The 22,965-nt window shown below is 39.8% G+C and overlaps 1 protein-coding gene across 1 annotated transcript; it reads right to left on the bottom strand.

The window, feature by feature from the left end:
* Positions 1 to 677: 677 nt before the first annotated feature.
* On the bottom strand, positions 678 to 15,591 carry DDX24 (DEAD-box helicase 24; the record flags this gene model as incomplete). Its single annotated transcript, XM_083863253.1, has 8 exons — positions 678 to 2,287; positions 3,758 to 3,891; positions 6,266 to 6,454; positions 7,021 to 7,096; positions 9,171 to 9,686; positions 10,054 to 10,207; positions 11,831 to 12,208; positions 14,877 to 15,591. The coding sequence occupies 8 exons, from the start codon at positions 15,589 to 15,591 to the stop codon at positions 2,068 to 2,070; spliced, it is 2,382 nt and encodes a 793-aa protein (XP_083719379.1). The 3' UTR covers positions 678 to 2,067.
* Positions 15,592 to 22,965: the final 7,374 nt, after the last annotated feature.

Here is a 22,965-nt window from a genome sequence, read left to right as displayed (position 1 = left end):
GGATGTGGCACTTTGCTGTATGGGCATGGTGGCATCAGGTCTTACGATTCTATGAAGACAGCAAGGAGGGCACACATGCCATGATCCACCCTGGGTAGACCTGGCAAGACAGTGGGCTGGGAGTGTGAGAGGTGGGTTGTTAAACACAGGGAAACAGAAGCAGCTGAGAGCAATGATAGAAATGAAATAACAATACTCTCACAGTCCTCCAATTCAGTTCTCCTCATCTCATGGAATTAGAAATTGCTGAAACTCATACAGATTCAGACAGGGAAATGCTGAGCTCTGTTGTCAGGATCTAGCCTTGATTTTGTTAATGAAATGGAAACAGAAATGCATCATAAGATGCAGAAAAGGCCCACCTGGTCTTCAAATCCTTCAGGATGCAAAACCAATACAAGTTTCCTTTTCATATTGTAAGAGTCGGATTAAAATGGCACAGGAAAGAAATGAGGGCATGCTTACCTTTGTTCAGTTCCTTTTTTCAGCCTTCCTTACAAGGAAACGTCATAAAATTCTTTTTATTTTTCAGATGTCACATTAACTCCAAAGATGTTTGCATTAACTCTCACATGAGAGAGGAAACAGAATCTTACCATTGCTTCTTCCCAAAACTTCCCCCTCTGTTCCCAAGGGCATGAGACAAACAGTGCATTGCAAGGAAAGCCTCATACATTATTGACAAGCTCTGTATGCTTATGATTACACTGTCACAGCTCTTCTTCAGTAATGCGTGAAAACTAGAGAAAAGCCCTCCAGAGACAGAGAGCTTGAATTATTTACACAGATGAAAGAATAAAGAGTTTGTTACTCTCACATAACTAGCAAGTGGTTAGAGGGGGCACTCAACTCCTCAGACAAATTTCCCTGAGTAGCTGAGTAAATTGGTGTTTCTTGTCATGGCAGTGACAGTGGTTCATTCCATACTGTTTGAGACACAGAAACTAAACCTCATCCAGAGCCAGCAGGTGAAGGTTACCTGTCCTCCCACCAATACAGATTCCACTGTCTTATCTTTTGGGTGCTTTTCCGCTCTCCTTGCCTGCTAAGTGTAAACAGCATCAGCTATAAGGGATTTAGAAATCTCAAGTAACTGAAAACAGACACGGGATTTGGAGTTTATGGCAGATATAATTTAACAAAAATTCAAAATATATTTTTCTGACATATTTTTAAAAACAGTTTTAAAAAATACTTGCCCAGATCAGGTTAAAATTATTTTAAAAGCATAATTATCATGGAGCAATCTTCAAAAGTGATATTTCAAAACATCATCTCTTCCATTACAGCAAAGATCATGGTTCTAACATTTTCTAATACAGGCTTACTGTATTAACTTCAAATATTAATCAAGAAAATACTGAGTAGCAACACTTATTCCTCAGAAATCTACACACCTCCCAAGGCCAGTCCTGGCCCATTGCCACCTTAACTTTTTTTTGCACATTCAAAATGTTTTAACACAGGACTAAGAGATTTAAACCTGGTGGAGAATATAACAGAGAAATATTATCAGAGGAGAAAGAAAACTGGGACATTTCCATAACCAGAAGTGTATGTAGACTTACCGGTAACATTATCTGTATTTTCTGCCTTTCACACTGAGCTGGAGGCAGTAAAAGCCAAACCTCCCACTACCACCAGCTCAGACTGTACTCGCACTGTATATAGCTGACCTTCCCCTGTCCTTCAAAGACACTAAAATTCAAATAAAGTTTTATCATTAGAGTATGCCCACAGTGAATTTCACCCAGTAACTCTTACCCATCTCACAAAATGGAGTAATTATCAGAACTATGTGAAAACTAATTAATTTCTATTAATATAGAGATTTAAGAAAAAAAAAGACCATAAAAAACCAAGATCCAAGACAAGATTCAACAGTAACTAACCAAATGTTAATTGAGCCCTTTAAACCAGCATTCTGTTTTGTGCCTGCACAACCAGTGCCTGGGCAACATCCTTATACAATCTGTCTTCTAGCTGGGTTCCTCCATAAGCACTGGCAGCCTTGATGAGGATAATCCTTGCTTCTGTCACACTCAATGATCTTGCTGTTATCTAATTTTATTTTATTGATTTCTTCTTCTTGGCTTGCTTTTTGGACACGGCACCTAGAGCTGAATAGCTCACTGATGTCTGAGGCAAGAGTAGTTTTCCAGACTGTGTTGGGTACTTCGTTTTCATAAGGACTTTAAACAGTGGCTGGGACAACATATGTTTCAGTTGTTTTTTCATCCCCTTCAGCATCTTTTGCTTCTGGCTTTCTTCTTGCTCACTAGCTTTTCTCCCTTGGGGCAGAAATCAAAGATACAGAATGTTACAACAAGAAAAAGACTTGCATTGCAGGCCTTTGAAGTGACAGGGGCAGATGCTGACCGCAGCTTTCCTCTCTCTAACAAGGTCTCTCCCAGTCATCTGTGACATTTTCAGATCACCCAGGCTGTTCACAAGGTAACGAGATTGAGAAGAACCCTGACTACTCAGTAACCATAGTTAAAGCCTGAACTGAGGAGAAAAATGAAATCAATGTTGCTGTAAGGTAAAGCTGAAAGCACATTACTAAATCTTTTGTAACTGTGTAAGAGGCACTTCACTTATGGCAGGAATGACTGGGAGTTTAATTGGTCTCTAACAAGCTACACAAGAATTAGAGACTGAGTACACTTTAAAGCATAAACCTGGCAAGTTTCTGGGTGGCAATTACAAAGTGTTTCACTTGAGAGTCACAACTTACTTGGATTGGATGTGCTGTTTGGAAACTCATTCCAGAGCACAGCATACTCAGATTATGTCAAAACAAGACAGCAGAGTGCTAATTATCTGAAAGCACTCCTGAACAATTTAGACAGAGATGGTTAGTGTTTGCTTGCAAAGTGGTTGAGAACCAGCTAGTCCAGGCATGAATAAAAAAAGACATTAATCTAAACATGTTTCAAAATAAAGGCATTGGCATATTTAGCAGCTAACAGGTTATAGCCAGGCTAATCTGAAGTGACCTCTGCAGCAACCCTATTCAGCCTGTCTTCAAAGAACTGGTTGGAAATCCTCCCTTCACCTCCCAAAATATGAACACAATGGGGCATTTTACAGTGCATCTAAGCTTTGCAAAACTTCACGGTATTGAACTAATAGCCACTTGCAGTTGTACAGCTCTACACAATCTCTCAGCTACAGCCTGCAAAATAATTAGTTTTAAAAATATAAGAAATTATTTACTTCTAACAAACCACCAAAAACCTCATCAACTTCAATATATGTATTGGCCATTTAGCCCACACAGCTCAACCTACTTAAGGCTCACATAATAGTTGGTGTTCCCTAGCACTTCCTGGGTGTTCCCACACAGAGCTGTCAGGCTCCTGTCCTGATGCCTGACTACAAGAGAGTGGGAGAGAGAAGCAGAAGTGTGGAAACAGCCTTCTCTATGACAAGAGGGGACAAGACTCAATCAGGACATACTGGGCTGCTTAGATTACTCTGAAATGCTTGCCAAAAGCTCAACAGTTCTTGTCCTACAATATGTAGACTTGTCTGAGACTTGCCAGAACTGTCACACCTCACTCCCTCAGCTCCAGCACTCTCTACTGCACGATCATCCTGAAAACACCACTAACACCACGCATCAAAACCACTCCTTTCCTTTCCCCCACCCCTACCCTGCAGCTGTTAAAGCTTCTCTGCCATAGTGAGGCTTCTTCTGGACAACAGAGCTATGGGCCCTACTGAGCATGCCCATGAAAAAACATTTTTCTACTTGCCCATCAACATGTCATCATCAAGATCCATCTCAAGAGCCTCTGCAGCTTGCTGGAGCCAGGAGTTGTGTTGCTTTGCCCGACTGTTGAAAAATTCTGCCTTCTCAATCTGCCTTGCCAAATTCATCCGTTCCTGCAATGAAAGTACATTTAGACATTATAATTAGGTTTAAATGTGGGGTACTTCAGCAGTGTAGGTGTTTGAGAGCATGCACTACAATGCAACTGGGGTGCAAAAACACTTTTGTTCCCTACCTATGTCCCAGGAGATGCCCCACCTAATAAACACATCATCATTCACTAGCATTTTCTTCCTTAGATCCATGATAGAATCTGACTTCTAAAATATCTCAACTACTAAACATACCTGAACGTCAACTCAACATTCTATGAATGAATCATTATAAACACTTGAGAGACATCAAGAACAAACCATGATTGAGATACCAATCATTTCCAAGTTACATACTTATACAGTACAGCTTGATCTCAGAGTTATTAGTCTCAGCAGTAAGGAGCAGCCACTACTTTCATTCCACTCTGAAGAAAGTAAAGTCCCGCAGGCCATATGGAAGGAACAGATCAACAGCTCATATTTTCAGGAATGCACCTGGATCTTGTTTAGGCACAGGACAGAATGTCCTGTCCTTCTTCCCAGCTGCACACAGGTGGAACAAAGATGTCCAGCAAACTTAACCTGACCTGCAGGCTTCCAGCTAGGCCAAACAAATAACTAATTCACTGTGGAAAGAAAATTTGCACTCACAGTGAATATGAACCAACCAGAAGCAAGTTCTGCTCTTTGGAATGTGCCTGCAGTGGCATAAAACAAACCCGTGCAGGAATCTGAATAGTCAAGTGCTACACAAGTAACAGCAGCAGCCAGGACTGCCAGGGTAATTACCAAAGAGAAAGAGAGAAGAAGTAACACTTGCAGTGGACTACTAAGTCAGTCACTTAAATCATTACAAGAAATTTAAAGTAAGCTTTTCCATCTCTGTAAAATTTAAGTCCTCTTTAAGCCTATTCTGGTTCAACAATTTTATTCCTCTCAAGACTGAAAGCCCTTCAGACTTTTCCTGAACTTGAATGAAGGCATGCAAAAGGAGGGAAGGAGTGTCCCAACAGGACAGACACAACCAGCAGAACTATTAGTACCAACTACAATGACTTTGTGATTAAACCCAGGACAAAGTGTAAGAAGACCTGAGTGTTGCAAGGGCTTATGAGGCTGGAGTCCTGCAGCTACAAAGATCTCTTGTGGGGAGAGGAGCATTATTACAAATAGAGAGATTGTGAGATAGTGACAGGAAAAGGGAAGTGTAGAAACAGTATTTATTTGCCTATTAATTGATAGAGCATGTTAAGAGTCAAGAACTACTCATCAAGGAACACAGAAGGAACCTCTAAAGCAACACTCTTCAAAACAACATTTCTTTGAGTAATTAGAAGCATTTAGTGGGTGCAAGGGGGCAGTGGGAAGATAGGGGTGGAAATCAGATTCTCTTCATTACGACCAAGAGGAGAAAAAAACCAATCCATGGAAGCATTTATTTGATTTTCCTTCCTCTTTCAGAAAGCTGCATCTCCTGAAAGAAATACCCTATTCACAGCAAGCCTGGGTTTTGAAACTTGCTGTCATTACTCCCAAGGTGAGGATATTGCTGTTGGCCACTGGGGTAGACCCTGGGCTCAGTCCAATCCAATTAGGTAAGCCTGAATCACCATGAGAAGGACACCTGCTGCATTATCTCACTGCTTCCAGTCTTCCCTGTTCTCAATGACTGTGCAATATGCAGACATTCCTATCCCAGCTGGATTCCTTTAAAATCCAATATTTAAATATGTCCCATTTTTATATGACTGACTATCCAAACTGTTAAGAGAATGCTGAGACATGAAATAGTCTTTTATTCAAGAAGTAGAAAATCTGCAGTGGCTAGATGCTTTCTAAAACACATTGTTTTGTTAATTCTACCCACTGTCTATCTTGTCAGTTAGTGAATGACTGAATCCTCTTTAAAATGGGCAATAACCTAGAAAAGGGAAACACGCTCAGTTTCAGTGGGTTCAGTGGCAGCTGTGGCCTCACAGTACAAGAACTTTTAGACAAACAGACAACTCACAACATCAGATGTGAAGAGGCACTGAATAACCCTGGACCTGCTACTGTTCTTTAGTCTGTTAGTTTTCTTACTAATGTAAGAGGCTTTAAACAATGCACTTAGCAGACCCATCCCAGCTCCACAGCCACAAAACATATTCCCTATACTGTTTCTGGAAAAATGTTTATGTTTGAATACTTTTCCTGAGCCAGTTATTGAGGAGAAATCATAGTTAATGCTTAACAAAATATAAAGTGTAATTAACTTAATTTTCAAATGGAGATCCTCAAGAGTAAATTTCATTTGGAACCTGGAATGAACATGACAGGCAATATCATACCAGTAATATAAATAAGCAAGCAACTACTCAGACTGCAAAAATACTTTTCCTTATTTCTTTACCTTAACCGAAGTCATGCACTTGGCATCAACCGGGAAAAATGGCAGCTCTTCACTCTTCTCCAAGGTTTTATAGATTTTCCGAAAGTTGATCAGGTCCTCGGGACCGATCAGCAGCAGGCTGAGGCCCTCGTTGGCCGCTCGGGCTGTCCGGCCGCTCCTGTGCACGTACAGCTCTGATGTTCTGGGAACCTGCAAGAATCCACAGAAGCCTGAGCTGCCATGGGCTGCTGCCAGCACAGCCTGCCATGCCTTGGACAAGAGGTTTTACACACCCCATACATTGCATGTGACACAGATGAAAGTGATGTTAAAGGTGATGTCCTGACACACTTTGTGTTCTCTGAACCAGAATCTTTCCTTGTGCAATCTTTTGTGAGTCTCTCCTAACTTCTGACCCTCTGTCATTTCATTTGCAAAGCAGGAAAATATTTTATGCATCCTCAGAGAAAAGTTATAAAGCTGAGTTATTTGTCACCTTTGCATATCAAAGGTAAGCAAAAAGCAAGGAGGATCATATCTATTATGTCACTTCTGCAGCACACATTCATAAAGCGCTGCCTATTGCAGTCAGCCACTGCAGAAATCAGATTTTTAAGTACAAAGCACTAAGGACAGTTAAATTATTTAATCTCTGTACTTGGGACTATACTATATATGGGACCAAGAATTACAGCTTTGCAGTGTTCAGGATTTGGATTGGCAAAAACTTATATCAAACCAAAATAGTAAAAGGAGAAACATTAAAAATGCTTTACCTGGTAGTGGATGACATGCTGGACATTAGGAATATCGAGACCACGAGCTGCAACATCTGTTGTCAGGAGGACACAGCTGGGAAAGTGACAAAATTTAATGAACATAAAACTGAAGAGTCAATAATTTGCCAAGGAACATAAAATACAGCAACCTAGAATTCTACCACATAAGTTTAAGAAAAGAGTTTATACTGTAGTATCTGTAGGACGTATGCATTCTGTTTGCCCTTACAGAAACAATACCCAATTTACCTCAAGGGCAGTCTTGAAACAATAATTCTTAAAGTAAAATTTAAAAATGCAAATGTTACCTTCAGCAGGTCTGTTTTTAATAAATAAATGCACTACCTAGCTGTATCCTGTTTTTCCTATGTTTTTTTTTCTCTCTCAGTTCACAAGACTGCTAGAAAAAAATGTCAATGAGGAAGTGGGGGGTGTGTGCCCCTGCATTACACTTTTCAGTGCACTCTCCAGGTTTTAAAGAATTTCTCTGGCTTGCTATGACCACACCATTAACAACACAATTGATCCTCTGACTGTACAGACATGTTATTAAAAGTTTTACCAGTTGAGAAAAAATCACATTATCAACATTATCTATTTAAATAACAATTTTTGGGGGGTGAAGTATCTTCTACCAACTTGCACTCAAATAAACTCTCAGTAAATTGAAACCTAGAAATAAAGGAAGAAGTTCTGTTCTAACAATTACTATTTCTCCTTAGACAAGATGAACTACTCAAAAAAGTTGTTCTTTTATATAAACAGTCTCTACAGAGATAAAAGTCTCCCTAGGATATGGAACAGTTTGTTTTAAAAACATCTCCCAGCAACTGAAATGAGTAACTTTTAGGTAATGGAAATTTGTTAAGATTTTATGGCATCTGACTGCATACTCTAATTGCTACAAGGTTCAAAGCAGAAATAACAACAGAAAATTCTACAGCTTGCAATCTGCAGAAGGCCATGAGAGATGGTCTCATCGATTTCTTTCCTGCCTTGAAAATCTGCAGTCTCTGAAAACACCCCACCTGACCTATGCAAATGCTATCAATACATTTGCCAAGGGATGCTGCAGCCCCATCACAGCAATTCAACCTCTGCTCTCCATGCCTGAATCCATTAACAAGGTACAAACTCCCAGACAGCACGCAGCAGTTCACAGCAGGACTGAACTGTGAGGCTCCTGGACTGTGGAAGTAATGACACAAAAAATCTCCTCCCAAAGGCCAGGACAAAGACAACCCAAAACAATGTTTCCAAAAATGGCAGGACAGGTCTGTTTGGGTAAGCCCTGGCTGCCCACTGCTGCTGAAAGGCACAACTGCCCTTTCTTTTGCATTGCTCAAAGATACCTTGACCCTCAGGATACTAATTTATGTAACTCAACCTGCAAATGAGTAATAAGTGGTTAGTTTTCTGATGGTTTAGGACTAGATTCAATAACTTACAGAGGATCAAATGAACTACAAAGCAGAGCTGTGCAGAACAGTTCTAAAAACATGTCTGAAAACAGGGCAAGTGACAGTTCCCTCAGCAGCAACAAGCTCCCGGACCACAGGCTATTTCAGGCTCCAGTGCAACTCGGGAGGTCTCTAGTAAAACCTTCTCTTCAAAGCAGGATGAGCTGCAAGACTGGACCAGGTTGTGCAGGGCTTCTCTCCAACTGAGCCTCAAAAAACTCCAAGACAAGCAGCCTGTTCCCCTGCTCAACTGCCCTCACAGAGAAAAAGCCCTTTCTCATATCCAGCCTGAAGCTCTTATTTCAACTTGCACCCATTACCCTCATCCTTCCAACAAGCACCACTCTGAAAAACCTTCTGGATAACCTTTCATGGTGTCAGAGGGCTGCCATTAACTCCCCACAAAATACTTTTCCCAGGTAATACAAACTCCCAGTCCCTGCAGCCTTTTCTCCTGCAGAGCTTCTGGAATATCTTGGTGGCCCTTCCACTGAGCTTGCTCCAGTTCATCACCTTAACTGTGAAACCTCATCTTAAATTGTTAATACCTTGGGCTCAAGAACAGAGGACTCACATCCTTGGCTAACTTCCCCAACCTGCCCCTACTCTAACAGAGCTGTTTCTCCTCCCCATCACCCTTCATGCAATTTCTGTTTTTCTCTACTAGGAAGCTGAAAATCAACTCACCTCTCTCGCTCAGCAAACCTTTCCAGGTTTTTCAGCCTCTGCTTTTGGTGCATGTTGGCGTGCAAAGGAAGAGGATCACAATTTAAGATTGTGAGGAGAGAACTGAGGCGTTTTACACAATCTATGCTGTTGGCAAAGACCATGGTTCTTCCTGGATACTGGAGAAGAAAGTAATAGAGATAATAGTCCTTCTCATTTGTGTTACAGTGGATTCTGGTTTCTGTCAGAGTCTCAACAGTAGCCTCTTTTCTTGTTAAGTCTATTACTTTGGGTTTGCCTTTTATTCCTACTTTTTCCATTAACAATTCTAGTTTGGTCTTCTTATCCATCTTTTTAGCATTCTTTTTTTGTAAGACTCTTGTGGGAGTCTGATGGACTAAAGTCAAAGTGGCAGAAAAAACAAAAGTCTGTCGTCGAGGGTTATACTGTGAATCATTTAAGATTTCCAGCAACTGAGACAGCTCTAAGAAGTGACCTTTCTCAACCATTCTGTCTGCTTCATCAATCACAAGGCACCTGTCAAGTAGAAAACACACAGTAAAAACACACTTGTGCAGTTAAATACAAACCTGATACATTTAAGAAAAAATTTTTCTTGATAAACACATAAAGGATGTTATGTATATAAAGCCAAAAGGAACACCAGGTATGCTGGGGCAGCTACAGTGGCCTTCTGCATTTCTTTTTGAAAAATCAGGTTGTTACTACTGTCTTTAACTGACATTTCCATCCATCAAAATAACCAATGTGCATCTCAATAAAACTCTGACACAGAAATAGGTGATCTTGTGTAATCTAAATTATTTAATCTGTTAGTAAACCTAATCTATATGCAGGGCTGCCTGGTTCAGTATCCAGCAGTTGTCTGAAAAGAAACTTTTACCTGAGCTGACGAAGATTTGAAAGGTGTGGGTGTCTCTCTTTAACTAACTCCCACAGACGGCCTGGGGTTGCAATTACAATTTCTGGCTGTCGATTCAGTACACGTTCCTGCTTCTGTGCAGCCATGCCTCCTACTAGAATTGCAGTCTTAATGCCTGGAACACATAAATAACAGATTTTATTTCACTAATTTACCAGGGAATGTTTTTATATGTATCTACTTCATGAAGTGTTTTAAACAGTCTACACCGCAACTTTCAACAAGTATTTTAGCCAGGAATCTTCAGGGGTTTTATGTAACACTGAGCATACAGAAATGCACTAAATTTTACAGAAAAATCCTCATTCTAGTTAGATGTCAAGAATTAGTGCACCTGTCTTTCAATAGCATGAAGAATCACATCCATAGCTGTTAGTTTTGTTCACACATATTTAAGTATTGTGTTTTCTCAGTTATATTTGCATGAACAAACATATTCCTGTTAAGAATAACCAGAAGATCCTTTCAAGAATAAGTGTGAAAAATGCCTGTCTTGCTAAATAAATGCTCATTTGCTATGGAATATGCCTACCAAGTATGCTCCCACCTGATTAATGATTCTTGCACAGTAGCACAGACCTTGTTAGCTTTAAGTTGTCTGCAGAGGTACTAAAAGGAGTTTATGTTTGGAAGCAGACTCCACACATGGCTTATTTTACCCTACTTCTTCAAAGAATACACTGGCCCATGATAACTCAATGCTACTGTGCAAGACCCTTCCAGTATCCAAGTTTCCACTCTCTTCTGGACTAGTCAAACTCCACAGCAATTTTTTTTCCCAAAGTGAGTCTGAGACAATAAAGAAAATCCACATCAAAACATCTCCTCTTCTGCTGCACCAACTATATTATCCCTTGGGCAGCAGATTTGTATACATAAATAGCACTGCTCCTATCAGAACTGCATGACATAAATTGATTATTTCAGGCTAGCAGTTAAAATAAGCCTTGTAATCAGATGAGCACAGCAGGACATACGGACACCAAAGGAAGATGTGCTTAAAAGTAGTTTGTTGCACTACATATCCCCTTTAATAAATAAACCTTACTGGTACTGGAGAAGTGGAGAGAATTGGAAAAAACTCGCCATCTTCAACAGTTTCATGTCCTCAGTCATCCACTTAACAGATGTACTGACTTCTGGTTTGGAAAGGAAAGGCAGAAGGGGGAATTGCTTTTGTCAGGCAAGTTACCCAGTAACACTTCTGTGGCTTGACTGCTGCAGGAGGAAGTCAGACAATCCAGCAATGCCATCTACTCTAAATATTTACGGCCTTTGTTCTATCTTTTTATTAGATAGAACAAAGTTATACATATACAGTATATGCAAAGATTTATATAATTGTTAAAATGAAATTATATCTATAATTAAAATTTTATATATAATGAAATTATTAATTATATATAGCCTACATTATCCAAAACTAGAATGAAGCTAGCTGTTGCCAGGTATCTAGTACTGATTCTGTGTTGAGAGCAGGAATCAATACCTATTTGAAGGAAGACACATTTTAAAGCAAAATAGCTCACATTAACTGCTTACTTCCATGTGCATCTCACTGAAGAATCCCCATGCATTTCTCACACATCAGTGGCTAAAAACTCTAACCCCTCAAAAGCTACACCAATTTTATGATTTTATGGAAGAAAGTCTGGCACACATTCTGGCCCAACACCAATGCCAAGATCCAAACACAATCTAATCTGGCTGTGCAATGTGGCCTGTGGGATTTACATACCTGTAAACTTTGCAACTGCATCAATGTGGTGCTTTACTTGTACAGCTAATTCTCTTGTAGGAGTAAGGACCAGTCCTAAAAGAGGCCTCTTTTTATGGGAGTCAACAGTATGTGTCTCGTCATTGAAATCAAATTCAACATTTTCCAGCACCTTCACACAGCCTGTTGTGAAAGATGGATCATCTTCATCTCCGCTATCCTCAACCTGCTGATGGGTTACTTTTTCTGCTTCATCCTCACTTTCCCATCTTGTTTCATCATGATGCTGATGGGACTCTTTCGAAACACTGTCATTTCTGGTTGTTGAGTTATTTGATTTTTGCCACTGCAGCACAGAGTGAATCATTGGAATTGCAAATGCAAGCGTTTTGCCGCTTCCTAAAAAAACAAACAAGAATAATAACACAGACTGACAAGTCATTTATTTGAAAAGATGAGAAAAGCAACAGCCAATCACACACTGTTCTTAAAACACACCATTGTAACAGACGCAAACTCATGGTCTTTAGAAGACCAGAAACTTGCAGCAGTAGCATCTTTTCTCCTGTTCCCTTTATACATCTCCATTCTCTTGTTTCTGGGGAACAAGTAGTTTTCCAATCTCTAGCAGGTCAGGCATATTTATTTGTTTTAGAATGTTTTTTAAAAGCTGCAGTTGCAGTCAAGATATTTTTAAAGAACTGTATGCCCATAAGGAGAATACCATGCCCTAATTGAAAGTTCTAATCAACACTCTCCAAATAAAGGAATAGCAAATGAGGCCAAGGACAAACTGGAATGCACTTGAAGGATTAGCTTCCATCTTCTATTCATAGTCCTGTATTTACAACTTTCTAAGATGCTGTATTTTGAAATACTCCACGGTCTAATTTCCTGATCTAGCACTGGGTCACATTTTTATAATCAGAACACATACATCTAATTTAAAAGAGAGAATCCACTTTGGAGAGACAGGGCTTGTCAAAAGCAAGTTTAATTGCAAGGGTCCACTGTACCAACTGCAAGTTACATCCCTGCCACACATTCCCTTCTGAGCTATCTGTCAGTAATAAAGGCATTAGGAAAAGCCTGGTAGCACATCCATCTCAGTTAAGCTTTTCAGAGGACCAGTGCTGCTGCAAAGTCTTGTATCCACTCATTCACCTTTCTGCACGGCTGGGAGGTATTTTATGACTTCTGTCTGCACTTCAAGTGGAAAATGTTTATAACCTGTATTTAGAGCACTTACACAATAAGGTTCTGGTAATACAGAATATCTGTTTTTAAGGTGAAGAGCACTGCTGATTTTGAATTAGATATAATGCAGTTTGCTGGTGCAACTGTCAAAACTGCACCCAGACAGATTATGCTGTGATAATCAGAACTATTCTGCAGGCACTAGATTCACCCACAATTTAAACAAATCATCACCTCAGAGGACATATATTCTTTATAACACACAAACCACATGCCATAGACAGGCATGCAAAACCAGGAGGAAAGAATATCTTGGCACTACAGCTCAAGCCAATTCATGCTCTTTTAAACAGTTTCATATGGTATAATTTCACACAGATTTGGCTCCTTAACCAGAAACCTCACTAGTTATACACAGGAATGAACAGCAAGGGTTAGACCCATTGCAAAAACAACAAGCAAGATTAATAGTTATTTAACTTCACACATTCCTTCCTCAGGCCCAATGCTAAGAGGTGCTGCAGGATGCAGAGAAAAGAACTAGAGAGTTTCAACCTCTCCCAGCTGCAGCACCTCCTGACAGGCAGCTGTCCACATCTATCAAGTTTCTATAGAAACATGACAATCTAATGGACTCTCTGGAGAGAATATAGATATCACTCATGAAAGAATAAATGAGCAAAACACATTCCTACTACCTCAGGATTACACAAATTATACACAAAAATTATAAAGCAACAACACAGCCTGCCACCAACCACGCTTTCCATTCTGCAGCTAGAGAGGAATTTGCTTACCAGCACTGCCAAAATGACACTTTTTTGCAGTACAAAAACACCATTTAAGTTTTCAGTTCCATTTTTAAAAACACTCCCTGCAGGGCTTTCTAATCTTACTAAAGCTAATGGCATCAACACAGCTTCTAATTAAAATAAATATGCAAATGACTGCATATCTTATTAGTTACTATACCTCCTTGCTCGAGAGCAGTAAATGACTTTACAGAAAAGCAGTGAGATAAAGCAACTGGAACAGATGAAAACAGTGTAAAGGAAGCTTTTAAACCTGAGCAGCTTCCAATTGTGCTTCCTATCTCTAGGTGTTTCAGGGAAAAAAAATGTTCCTTAAGGCAAAACTTCAAAGACATGAACCACAAACAAAGTCTGAGGGAACATAATGTTCTGAGACTTCATAGCATTAATTAAACAAGGAGCTATAACAAATTTCATGAAGGCTAGCAATGCTCAAAGCATGAGCTGAGCACAAAATGGATGTGAACCTACCTCTCAAATCATTAATAACTGACTTTAAGCACAAGCAGGGAGAAGGGCTGGTGACAACAACCAGGCAGAGCCAGGGGACAGAGCACAGGGTGGGCCCATTTTGCTTTGAGCAGGACCTGGGTCATATTCACACTTAACACTGTGCCCAGTGTTTATTCCCTGCTCCACACTGGTATGAATTATCTCCACAGGAATCTGGTTCTCTGCTTTGCCTTGCCAGGAGTACATGTTTGGCTGCTGCAGAAGTGACCCTGTTTTCTTCATTAATTCTGCCTTTGCAGAGTATCACCTTACTATTCCCAAAACAGGAAGCAGTTTGAGAAGGAGGAAAAGAGACTTCTGCCAAAAGCATAAAATCTCACTGAGACTTCAAGGTTTTGCATGCTTTGTAAAGATGGGATGCTCCCATGTTTGTAAATTACAAAGTTTTACAACTTTACTAATATGCTGGATATGCCAAAGACAAAAGCTCTTCTAATACATAAAAGCTGCTTCGTCTACATATAAAAACTTGCAACCATGGGCTACATTTTAAGAAGAGAAAGAGGATGCTCCCAGCACACCCAATCGGTTTAACAGATTTGTACCTGTTTCTGCAGCACCAAGAACATCCATATTATCCCGAATGGCAGAAGGCAAGGCCAAGGCTTGAATAGGAGTTGGAGCACTAAAGCCCAGGTAGCTCAAAGCCTGCAACACCGGCTCAGGTACAAACAGGTCTTTCCATGCAGACACATCAGCCTTTTGATCAGCTGAGGCAGATAAAACTTCTGTTGTCCAGTTTTTGACCTTTTTAGAAGCAGCTACTGATGGAAGGGCTTCCTGTGCTTGAGAAGCCTTGTTTTTAGGTACCTTCTTTTTCTTCTTCTTTGGAGTGTCTTTACTGCTTGACACGCTCTCAGCCACATGTCCATGGTCTTCACAATTAGCTTCTTCAATTGTTTCATTACACTTTGCCTCTTTATCAATTTCTGCTGCATTAGGAGTATTGCCTTTATCTGCTTGGCTTCTCAAATCTTTGTTTTTCTTTTTCTTTTTTGGAGGGACGACAGGTTCCTCCACCTCCTCACTGCCTTCTTCAGAAGCACTCTCTGCCTTCCTCTTCTGTTTTACTTTCCCCACTTTGGAAGAACTTACTAGCTTGTAGTCTGTGAGTTCCTCCAAGCACACTATATCTCGGAACTCCTCCTCAGCAAACAGATTGGGGTCGATCTGCACGGTTTTCCATTCTCCTACTACTGCAATGCCTTTTCGTTTCAATTTAAAGGGAGATCTAAATCTTCCTCCTTTTCTGGCCTTCATTTTTTTTTACCTAAAAGAGAAACACAGGGAGAAGAAAAAGGAGGCCTTCAAATCCAAGGAATGGAGATTATCTTGATGTTCAAGCGAACGGGAATTCATGGAATAATTATTTTACTTATTTTTAAAATATATCAATAACATAACTTAAACATAACTTAAATATAACTTCTGACTAATACGCATATAGCTAAAATATAATTTAATAAACTATAAAACAACTAAATACAACAGGCCTACTGCATCCCTCCTGGAACACTAGTGGAGATAAAAGTAGAATCGAGAATAAATCCGCACAGCCCGCGCCGCGCTCCCGCCCCTGCCCAGCCCGGGAACACCGGGCACGGCCTCCGCCGCCACGCGCGGGAGCTCCGGGCTCCTGCTCCCCCCGCCCGGCCCCGCCCTGCCCTGCGCTTACCGCACTCAGGAGCCACGGGACAGAGAGGGACAGAGAAGAACGGAGAGGGACAGAGGGGACAGAGAGGAACAAGGCCCGGCCCGCCGCTACCGCCACTGCCCCCCGCGTGCGCTCCTGGGCGCCGCCATTGCCGCGTGACGTCAGTGCGCGGCGTGACGTCAGTGCGCGTCGTGACGTCAGGCGCGGCGCCGGCCGGGGCGGTGGGGATGTCCGCGGGCGGCGCGTCTCGTGGGGATTGCGCGTGAGGCCTCTGGAAAACCAGCCCGAAATCCGCGCCTGCGGTCGGGTACCGCCGGCATCCTCATTCAGGGACAAAGAGTTGTTGTTCACGCTTGCTTGTGTGTTCGTGTGGGCCCGTTTTTAAAGGCTGTTGCGGGTAAAGTTTCGCATTTAGGAGAGAAGTTGCAAAAAGCTCCAGGCAAAGTGCAAACCACCCAGGTCACAGCAGGGCTCTTTTTTCTTGTGTGATCCGTGCTCTTCGCAGCCGTGTCCTGCTGTAGGAAGAGGACATAATAAATTATAATGGAGGGGTTTTTTTTCTTCTAAAAGGTTGTCCGATGATCAGAAGAGCGTCTTGCTATGAGATGGGGAGAGTGGGTTAAAAACCAGGAGCTGTGTAGGTGACAGAGACTAGGACAGCAGCTGCAAGTACAATTACAGAAACAGTTACAATTATTTCTTCTATTTGGTGTTTGCAGGTCTTTCCTGTTTCTGTGAGAAGATGGGAAAACAGAAGGTTGTTTTCTCTACTTTTTTTTCTTTTTTAATGTTGTAAGGGCAAGGGCAGAAATAAGCATATTAAATGTTTGCAGTGACAGTTTCACTTCTAGGTCATCATCATCAATGATTTACCAATGCACAATATGAGGAGTTTCTTCCAATTCATATTCCATGAGCAAGACTAAAGAGCATTTGATGCTTGGTCCTGTGGTTCTGTAGGAGATGAGTTTAAATCTGTGACAGTCAGGAAGTGATTTCAGGGAGCAGGGCTTTACACGGTACCTTTAACACTACAGCCATTAAACCTTACTTACCTCGTGCTGAGCTGGAGGCAGTGATTGCCCACAGGACTGTCACTGATAGGAACTGGGACTGCATCCTAATGCCAGCCTTAGGGAAGGGTCTCAGCACTCTTCATGCCCTCCTTCATTAAAAGTACCTTTCCTTCCGAGTTTTTTTAGATTCAAATTTGTAAGTGACAAAAGAGCTAGTTTGCAATTTTTCCATTTTCTCTCTTCTAAATTACTGCATTTTAGTAAAAGTAAATTTGCAGAAGCAAAAGAAACAGATTACTCTGGAACTCTGGTGTGGCTGATTTAACATTGAAGCTGAATAAAAATAATGAAAAAAAAACTTGGACAGAAGAGTTCCTAGCTGTTACTCCTAGGTGTAATTCTATGTCCTTTTGTAGTTGTAGAGTTTCCAGCTTTGTCCTGAAAGAAGGATTTAATGTGGAAATGACTTGCCAGATTATGTTGAATTGTGATATTTAATGTAATTGTGAACATGTTTTTACAGGAGATAGGAGTGTTCTGACTTTTCCAGTAAGAATTCATGTGAGGGGTGCAGCTGACTTTTCTTGATCAGTATTGAGCTGTACATTCTAGACCGAGGGATTACAGACCTGAATTACAGGCCCTAAATCTCAATTCGAAAGAAGGAACGTGCCTGTTTGTAACAAGCAATGAGGTTCAGAACAGCCTGCACAGACCTGGTGACCTCCTCACTGCCACGGTGTGAACTGGCTGGGCAAGAGGCATTGGGTTATTTGCGTTGCTTTGAAATGGGATAACCAAGGGAACGAAACATTTGCTTACTACTATAGTAACAATAATCTTTCTAAGCCTTTGTAACATTAATCTTTCTGAGTCTTTGTGACCTGAAAGAGGCGCAGCTTTGGTGTGTCGTGGCAAGGCTTTGTCAATGAGAAGTTCACCTTTGTGTCCTAACAGAGAGTCAGCTGTTAAACTCCTGGTAAATACAATTCTATTATCGACAGTGTCAAGTGAGCTCTTAGTAAAAGTATCAGTGACAAATGGAACAGCTCTGCTTTACCCCTCTAGGGCTTCTTTAGATCAACAGCTATTTAAATACCAGGAAATTGTGAATTGAAGATAATAACCTGTATTAATAAGCTAATGAATTATGTCATTTGCTTGCATAACTCATGTCAGTACATGCATATTTTGTTATTTTATCAATAGTTTCCAAGTTATTTAAGCCAGTATGTCTGAGAGCTGAAGAGAACTTGAAGGGTTTGATGTCCTCATGAAGAACTTTACCTGGTAACAGATCCTGTTCTTCCCAGCTGTATATTTACATTCCTGCAGATCAGGAGCCCAGGGATTGTGGTTTGGTCCCTCCTGTGCAGTATTACATAATAGATATATGTTTTTTCAATTAATATTTTGATTTTTTATAAAATATGGAAGACTTCTCCTAAGGAAGGATAAGCCAGAGGTTGTTTTGACCAATACCTTTAATTTTGGGATTCAAGTAGCTGAATTCAGCACCAGGATCAGTTGAATGTGCATGTCAGCAACTGATGTAGGCTTTCACTTAGTAATCACCTTCTTTGTTTTCTTTCTCTCTCTCTTTTTTTTTTTTTTTTTTTTTTTTTTTTTTTTTTTTTTTTTTTGTCTCTTGCAGGAATGTCAGTATGTGTTTAATTACTGATTTTGATACTATTTCTGCTAATAAAAGAATGCCACCGTACTGTGATTTGTATTAATACTCACAGTGCACTGTGCAGCTGAAAAACACGCAGCTGCTGGCCAGTGGGGGCCCTGATGTCTCCTGTGCTTTGCAGACTGTAAAATTTGCTCTTTTCTCGTTTCTGGCACACAGCCAGATGAGGCTTGTCCTGGTGCTGAAGTGGAAAGGTAAAGCCTTGGTTTTCGGGCTTAAGGCCTTCGTCGTCATTTTCAGGAGTTCTGGAACACCATTCTAGGACTGACAAGATCTTACGGCACAGCACCATGGAAATAATAACTCTCTACTGTTAAACCTCATTTGAAAATATAGACCCCTTTGCCTGTGCTGCCTTTTTTTGCTTTTTCTCTGTTCTTCCAACTCCACAAATGCATTTCTTAACTCTGTGAAGCCTTTTGTCAGACATTATGCTTCTCCTTCAGCGAATGTGTTCATACACCCAGGAGAACAAGATAATCTCTAAGCACAGGATTTAAGAGTACTGGCATGTTTAACTCTAGTTACAGGAGCAAAGACTTTTTCAAGTACAGATTTATCAAGGTGAAGATTTTTCTGTGTGATTGAAGAATAGCAAAGACAACTCCATTTTACAGGAGAGAAACATTTGGAATGGTTGCAAATGCAGTCAGATGCAGTAGATACTTCAGATATCTATTTTCAAGGGAAGAATACTAAAGGAAGTTATAAAGATAACAGGAAATTAAATAAAAGTCAATATTGGTTAACCAAGGGGAAATGGGAAATCAGGCCATGTCCTTTAAGAGGTAACTGGTTTTCTGGGCAGGAAAATAAAGTGATGTAAACTATCTGGACAATCTCAATATATTTTTCATAGGGGAAGAAGGAATAGGACAGAATTTAAAGGGGAAAGAAGATAGCTAAAGAGGAAGGGAAATGCATGTTTCTTTTGGGGGAGCACACTGGTGTGTATATTGATAGATTAACCTATCAGTTATATACAAGTGTTTATTTGTGTTTCTTAAAGTCTTGTGAACTAATCTTATTTAATGAATAACTGTGATACAATATTAAATTTGCTGATGACACAGTTATTAATACCGAGGGGAATTGTGATATCAAGGCCGATTGAAAGGATCTTGAGGACCAGAATAATTGGATGAATTGTATTATACAAAGTACAGCACTCTTCAGCTAAAGTTAATACTGAGAATGTATACCATTAAGATGGGACTTAATTAATTTAAGGTCATTTAAATTTAAGGACAGTAGTAATTGACCACAAGATTAACTGTGAGCTGCCAGTGTAGTATATTTGATAAACTAACTCCTGTACAGATACACATTCATTGCAAGAGGCATTATTACCCAGATGTTGTTATTTTCAATACTATATTCTGATCACCTTAATTTAGGAGAGGTGAAGTCAAACTGCAGCAGATGCCAAGGGAACTGCTAGGGTGGTCAAGAGAAAGAAGAGCCTGTTTTAGGAGTGAAAACTAAATTCTGAGCTTAGCTTGTTTAATCCAGGATTAGAGCAGATATGACTGCAGTCCTTAAATACCAGGAAAGGAAGAATAAAGGACACTAGCACAAGAAGAAACTTGGTAAACTCGCCAACAGTAATTTTAGGTAGGAAATCTGAAGTTCCTATGGCAACTAATGAGTAAAGAAGGCAAAAAGTTGTTAGTTTTAATATAATATTTGACATGAGTATGACAGACAGTGTTCATGGTTGTCATAGCAAGGAACTGGACTCATCAGGTTCCTCTTGTGAATATAGCAGAGCCAGTTTTTACAATAGAAAATCAATCATTTAAACTTTGTAAAGTAGTTGGGTATTAGGTCCTACAGCCAGGTAAAAAGGCATACAAATAGCTGGAATATTTGAAGAAAAACAACACTTTCTGTTTTCTCTATTGTTATTCTTTTTGCATGTGCTTTTAACTATTTTTGGACCGAGGGCAGCAGATTAGACACTGTAGGAGAACATTATTAGTTCTTTGAGAAGGACAGAGTGAGCACAATGGCTGTGATCTTACAGATTTTATATGTTACATAAAAATAAATTTAAGGATCTTTTCTGTGTTCTTGTAAAATAATCTATTTGATTTTTTACATCTTATTGGAGAGAACTAAGTTGCAGAAAAGAATAGGGAGACTAGGCTACAGATCAAAGCACATGGAAGACACTCGAGTGCTTTTTCCTTTATAACCCATTTATTTTCATAGCTGTTAAAATGAGATGACCAAAATGGCAAAAGAACAATCAAGATTTTTCTGCAAATGACAATAGTGAAATGAAGCAACAGTTTCTTAGCAACAAAGTGGAAAATACGCTAAATAATATCTTTTTTTCTGCTGAGGTGTTTGTGTGCTACATTCCAAGTATTGTTCTGAAGTAGATTCATATTTCTGAGCATGTTTCTTTTATATTAATCTTGTTACATGTTTGCCTTGACACGGAGATTTTCTGAAGAATCACTGTTCATGGCTAAATTTTTACTTGGAGTACAAATGGAATAAAACCAACCTTGTTTTGTAAGGCTAAGGGATTAGATTGAACATCAGAATTGGATTTCTTTAAGAGTCTGGTGGGCTGCAAAAACCAATTCCAGTCAGAGGTCGCTCATTTGGAAATGGTGAGTGACAGCTGCTGCAGCTTTGGTAGTCTCTCAGTGGTGGTGAACAGACAATTCTGAATTGAACTTCTGCACAGTTCAGGTGCTGAGTCCTGAGCAGAACTGTAATTACACAGTGCACAATCTCCATCGTGTACATTATGAACTGGTAATTATTTTTCTTTGGACTATTAAATTAAAGAAAATGGGAAATGAAGAATGATTTCGTTTTTGAGGTTTTTTTCCCCCATCATAATTAAAAAGTACTTTGCTGAATATTTCCTTCTTTTTTGGTTTGGCTATTGCATGAGAAATTCTGGCTCTTAATCAGGAGCACACACGTTTTGCCTGAAAGCATTTCTTGGCATGTCTCTCTGTATCCCCCAAACCAGTTCTTTTCTATTTCAGCTGATTCAGGCATTGCAATACATTCTGAGACCTCACAAGTTTTCAATTTCTCAGTGAGTAGTTTTAATTTACAGGTAGATTCTTTTGGTATATGTAACAGGTAGAGTAAGAAACACATCTTTTTCAGAGCAGTTTCCAGAAGACAGACACCTAACCTCTGGGTACCAAAGGAGAATTGTGCATCTGTCCAACCTGACAAATCACTTCAGCCCAGAGTCCTTAGGTAGAGTCAGAGTATCTAAAGAATCCTTCAAGTACAATGTCCTTCCATCTATGTTGTTTTTCTTTTCTTCTTCTTTTTTTCCCCCCACTCTTCACCTGCATTGAATTTAGAGCTCATTGCTTTAGAAGGCATGAATAACACTCTCTTTCTTCTTCCTCTAGTCTGGGTACCACTTTCCCAGGTGCTCTGCTGTTGCTGTCATCAAGGAAGGATTATTTGAAATCAGCCTGGTGCTGTCTTTCCAAGGTTACACAGCTCCTGTATTAAAATGAAGGTTCCAATTCACTCTGGATTTCAATAAAGCAGCATGAAATAGCTCTTGAGTCTAATACAATAGCTCTGACAAGGTTAGAATGAAGCTGAGAGTAGAGCTTTATTTGAGAGAAGAGAGGAGTGGAAACGGGAGGAGCTGAAAGCAGCAGCAATGGAAGGGAACTCATACGTGACTTTAATCCCAGATGAAAATGAGAGACCACTTGCCTGCAGGTTTACTATCAGAGGGGATTCAATTTTATATATGTGGTTTTGGAACAAAATATGCAAGCTTATTTTTTTCTGTCAAATGTATGGGTCAAAATGAAATATTTTTAATATAATTCCTTCTGTGTACTTTATTCTAGTCCAGTACTATATCTATTGAAAAAAAAATAATAGTTTTTAAAATTCTGCTTTTCACATTTCCAGGGCATTTGTAGATTTCTTTGACATATCTAAAATTTTAAAGTTAATGGGAATCAATGGGTCTGCTCAGTGTTTCCTCGACTGAGTTAGAAGGACAATTTTTAAAGGCAATAAAAAAGAGATGTTTTTCTAAATGTTTACATTTATGAAAAACTATCTTCCTTAGTGTCTTACAAAGTTTATGTAAAATATAACAGGAGAAATCATCCTAATCGCATATTTAAACTCCATATTTTTCAGTCTTTAAAACTGAATTCTGGAATTCCTTGTTTGAAAACTGCATTGAGTTCAAGGCATGCAAAAGAAAACACCTTTGATCTCAGAAGATCTCTAAGATTCATGAGAACTACTTGCAA

Source organism: Zosterops lateralis (genome assembly GCF_965231275.1).
Source record: "Zosterops lateralis genome assembly, chromosome: 6".
Classification (NCBI taxonomy): domain Eukaryota; kingdom Metazoa; phylum Chordata; class Aves; order Passeriformes; family Zosteropidae; genus Zosterops; species Zosterops lateralis.
The sequence above is the reverse complement of the archived record's forward strand: the minus strand, read 5'-3'. Positions and strand labels throughout refer to the sequence as shown.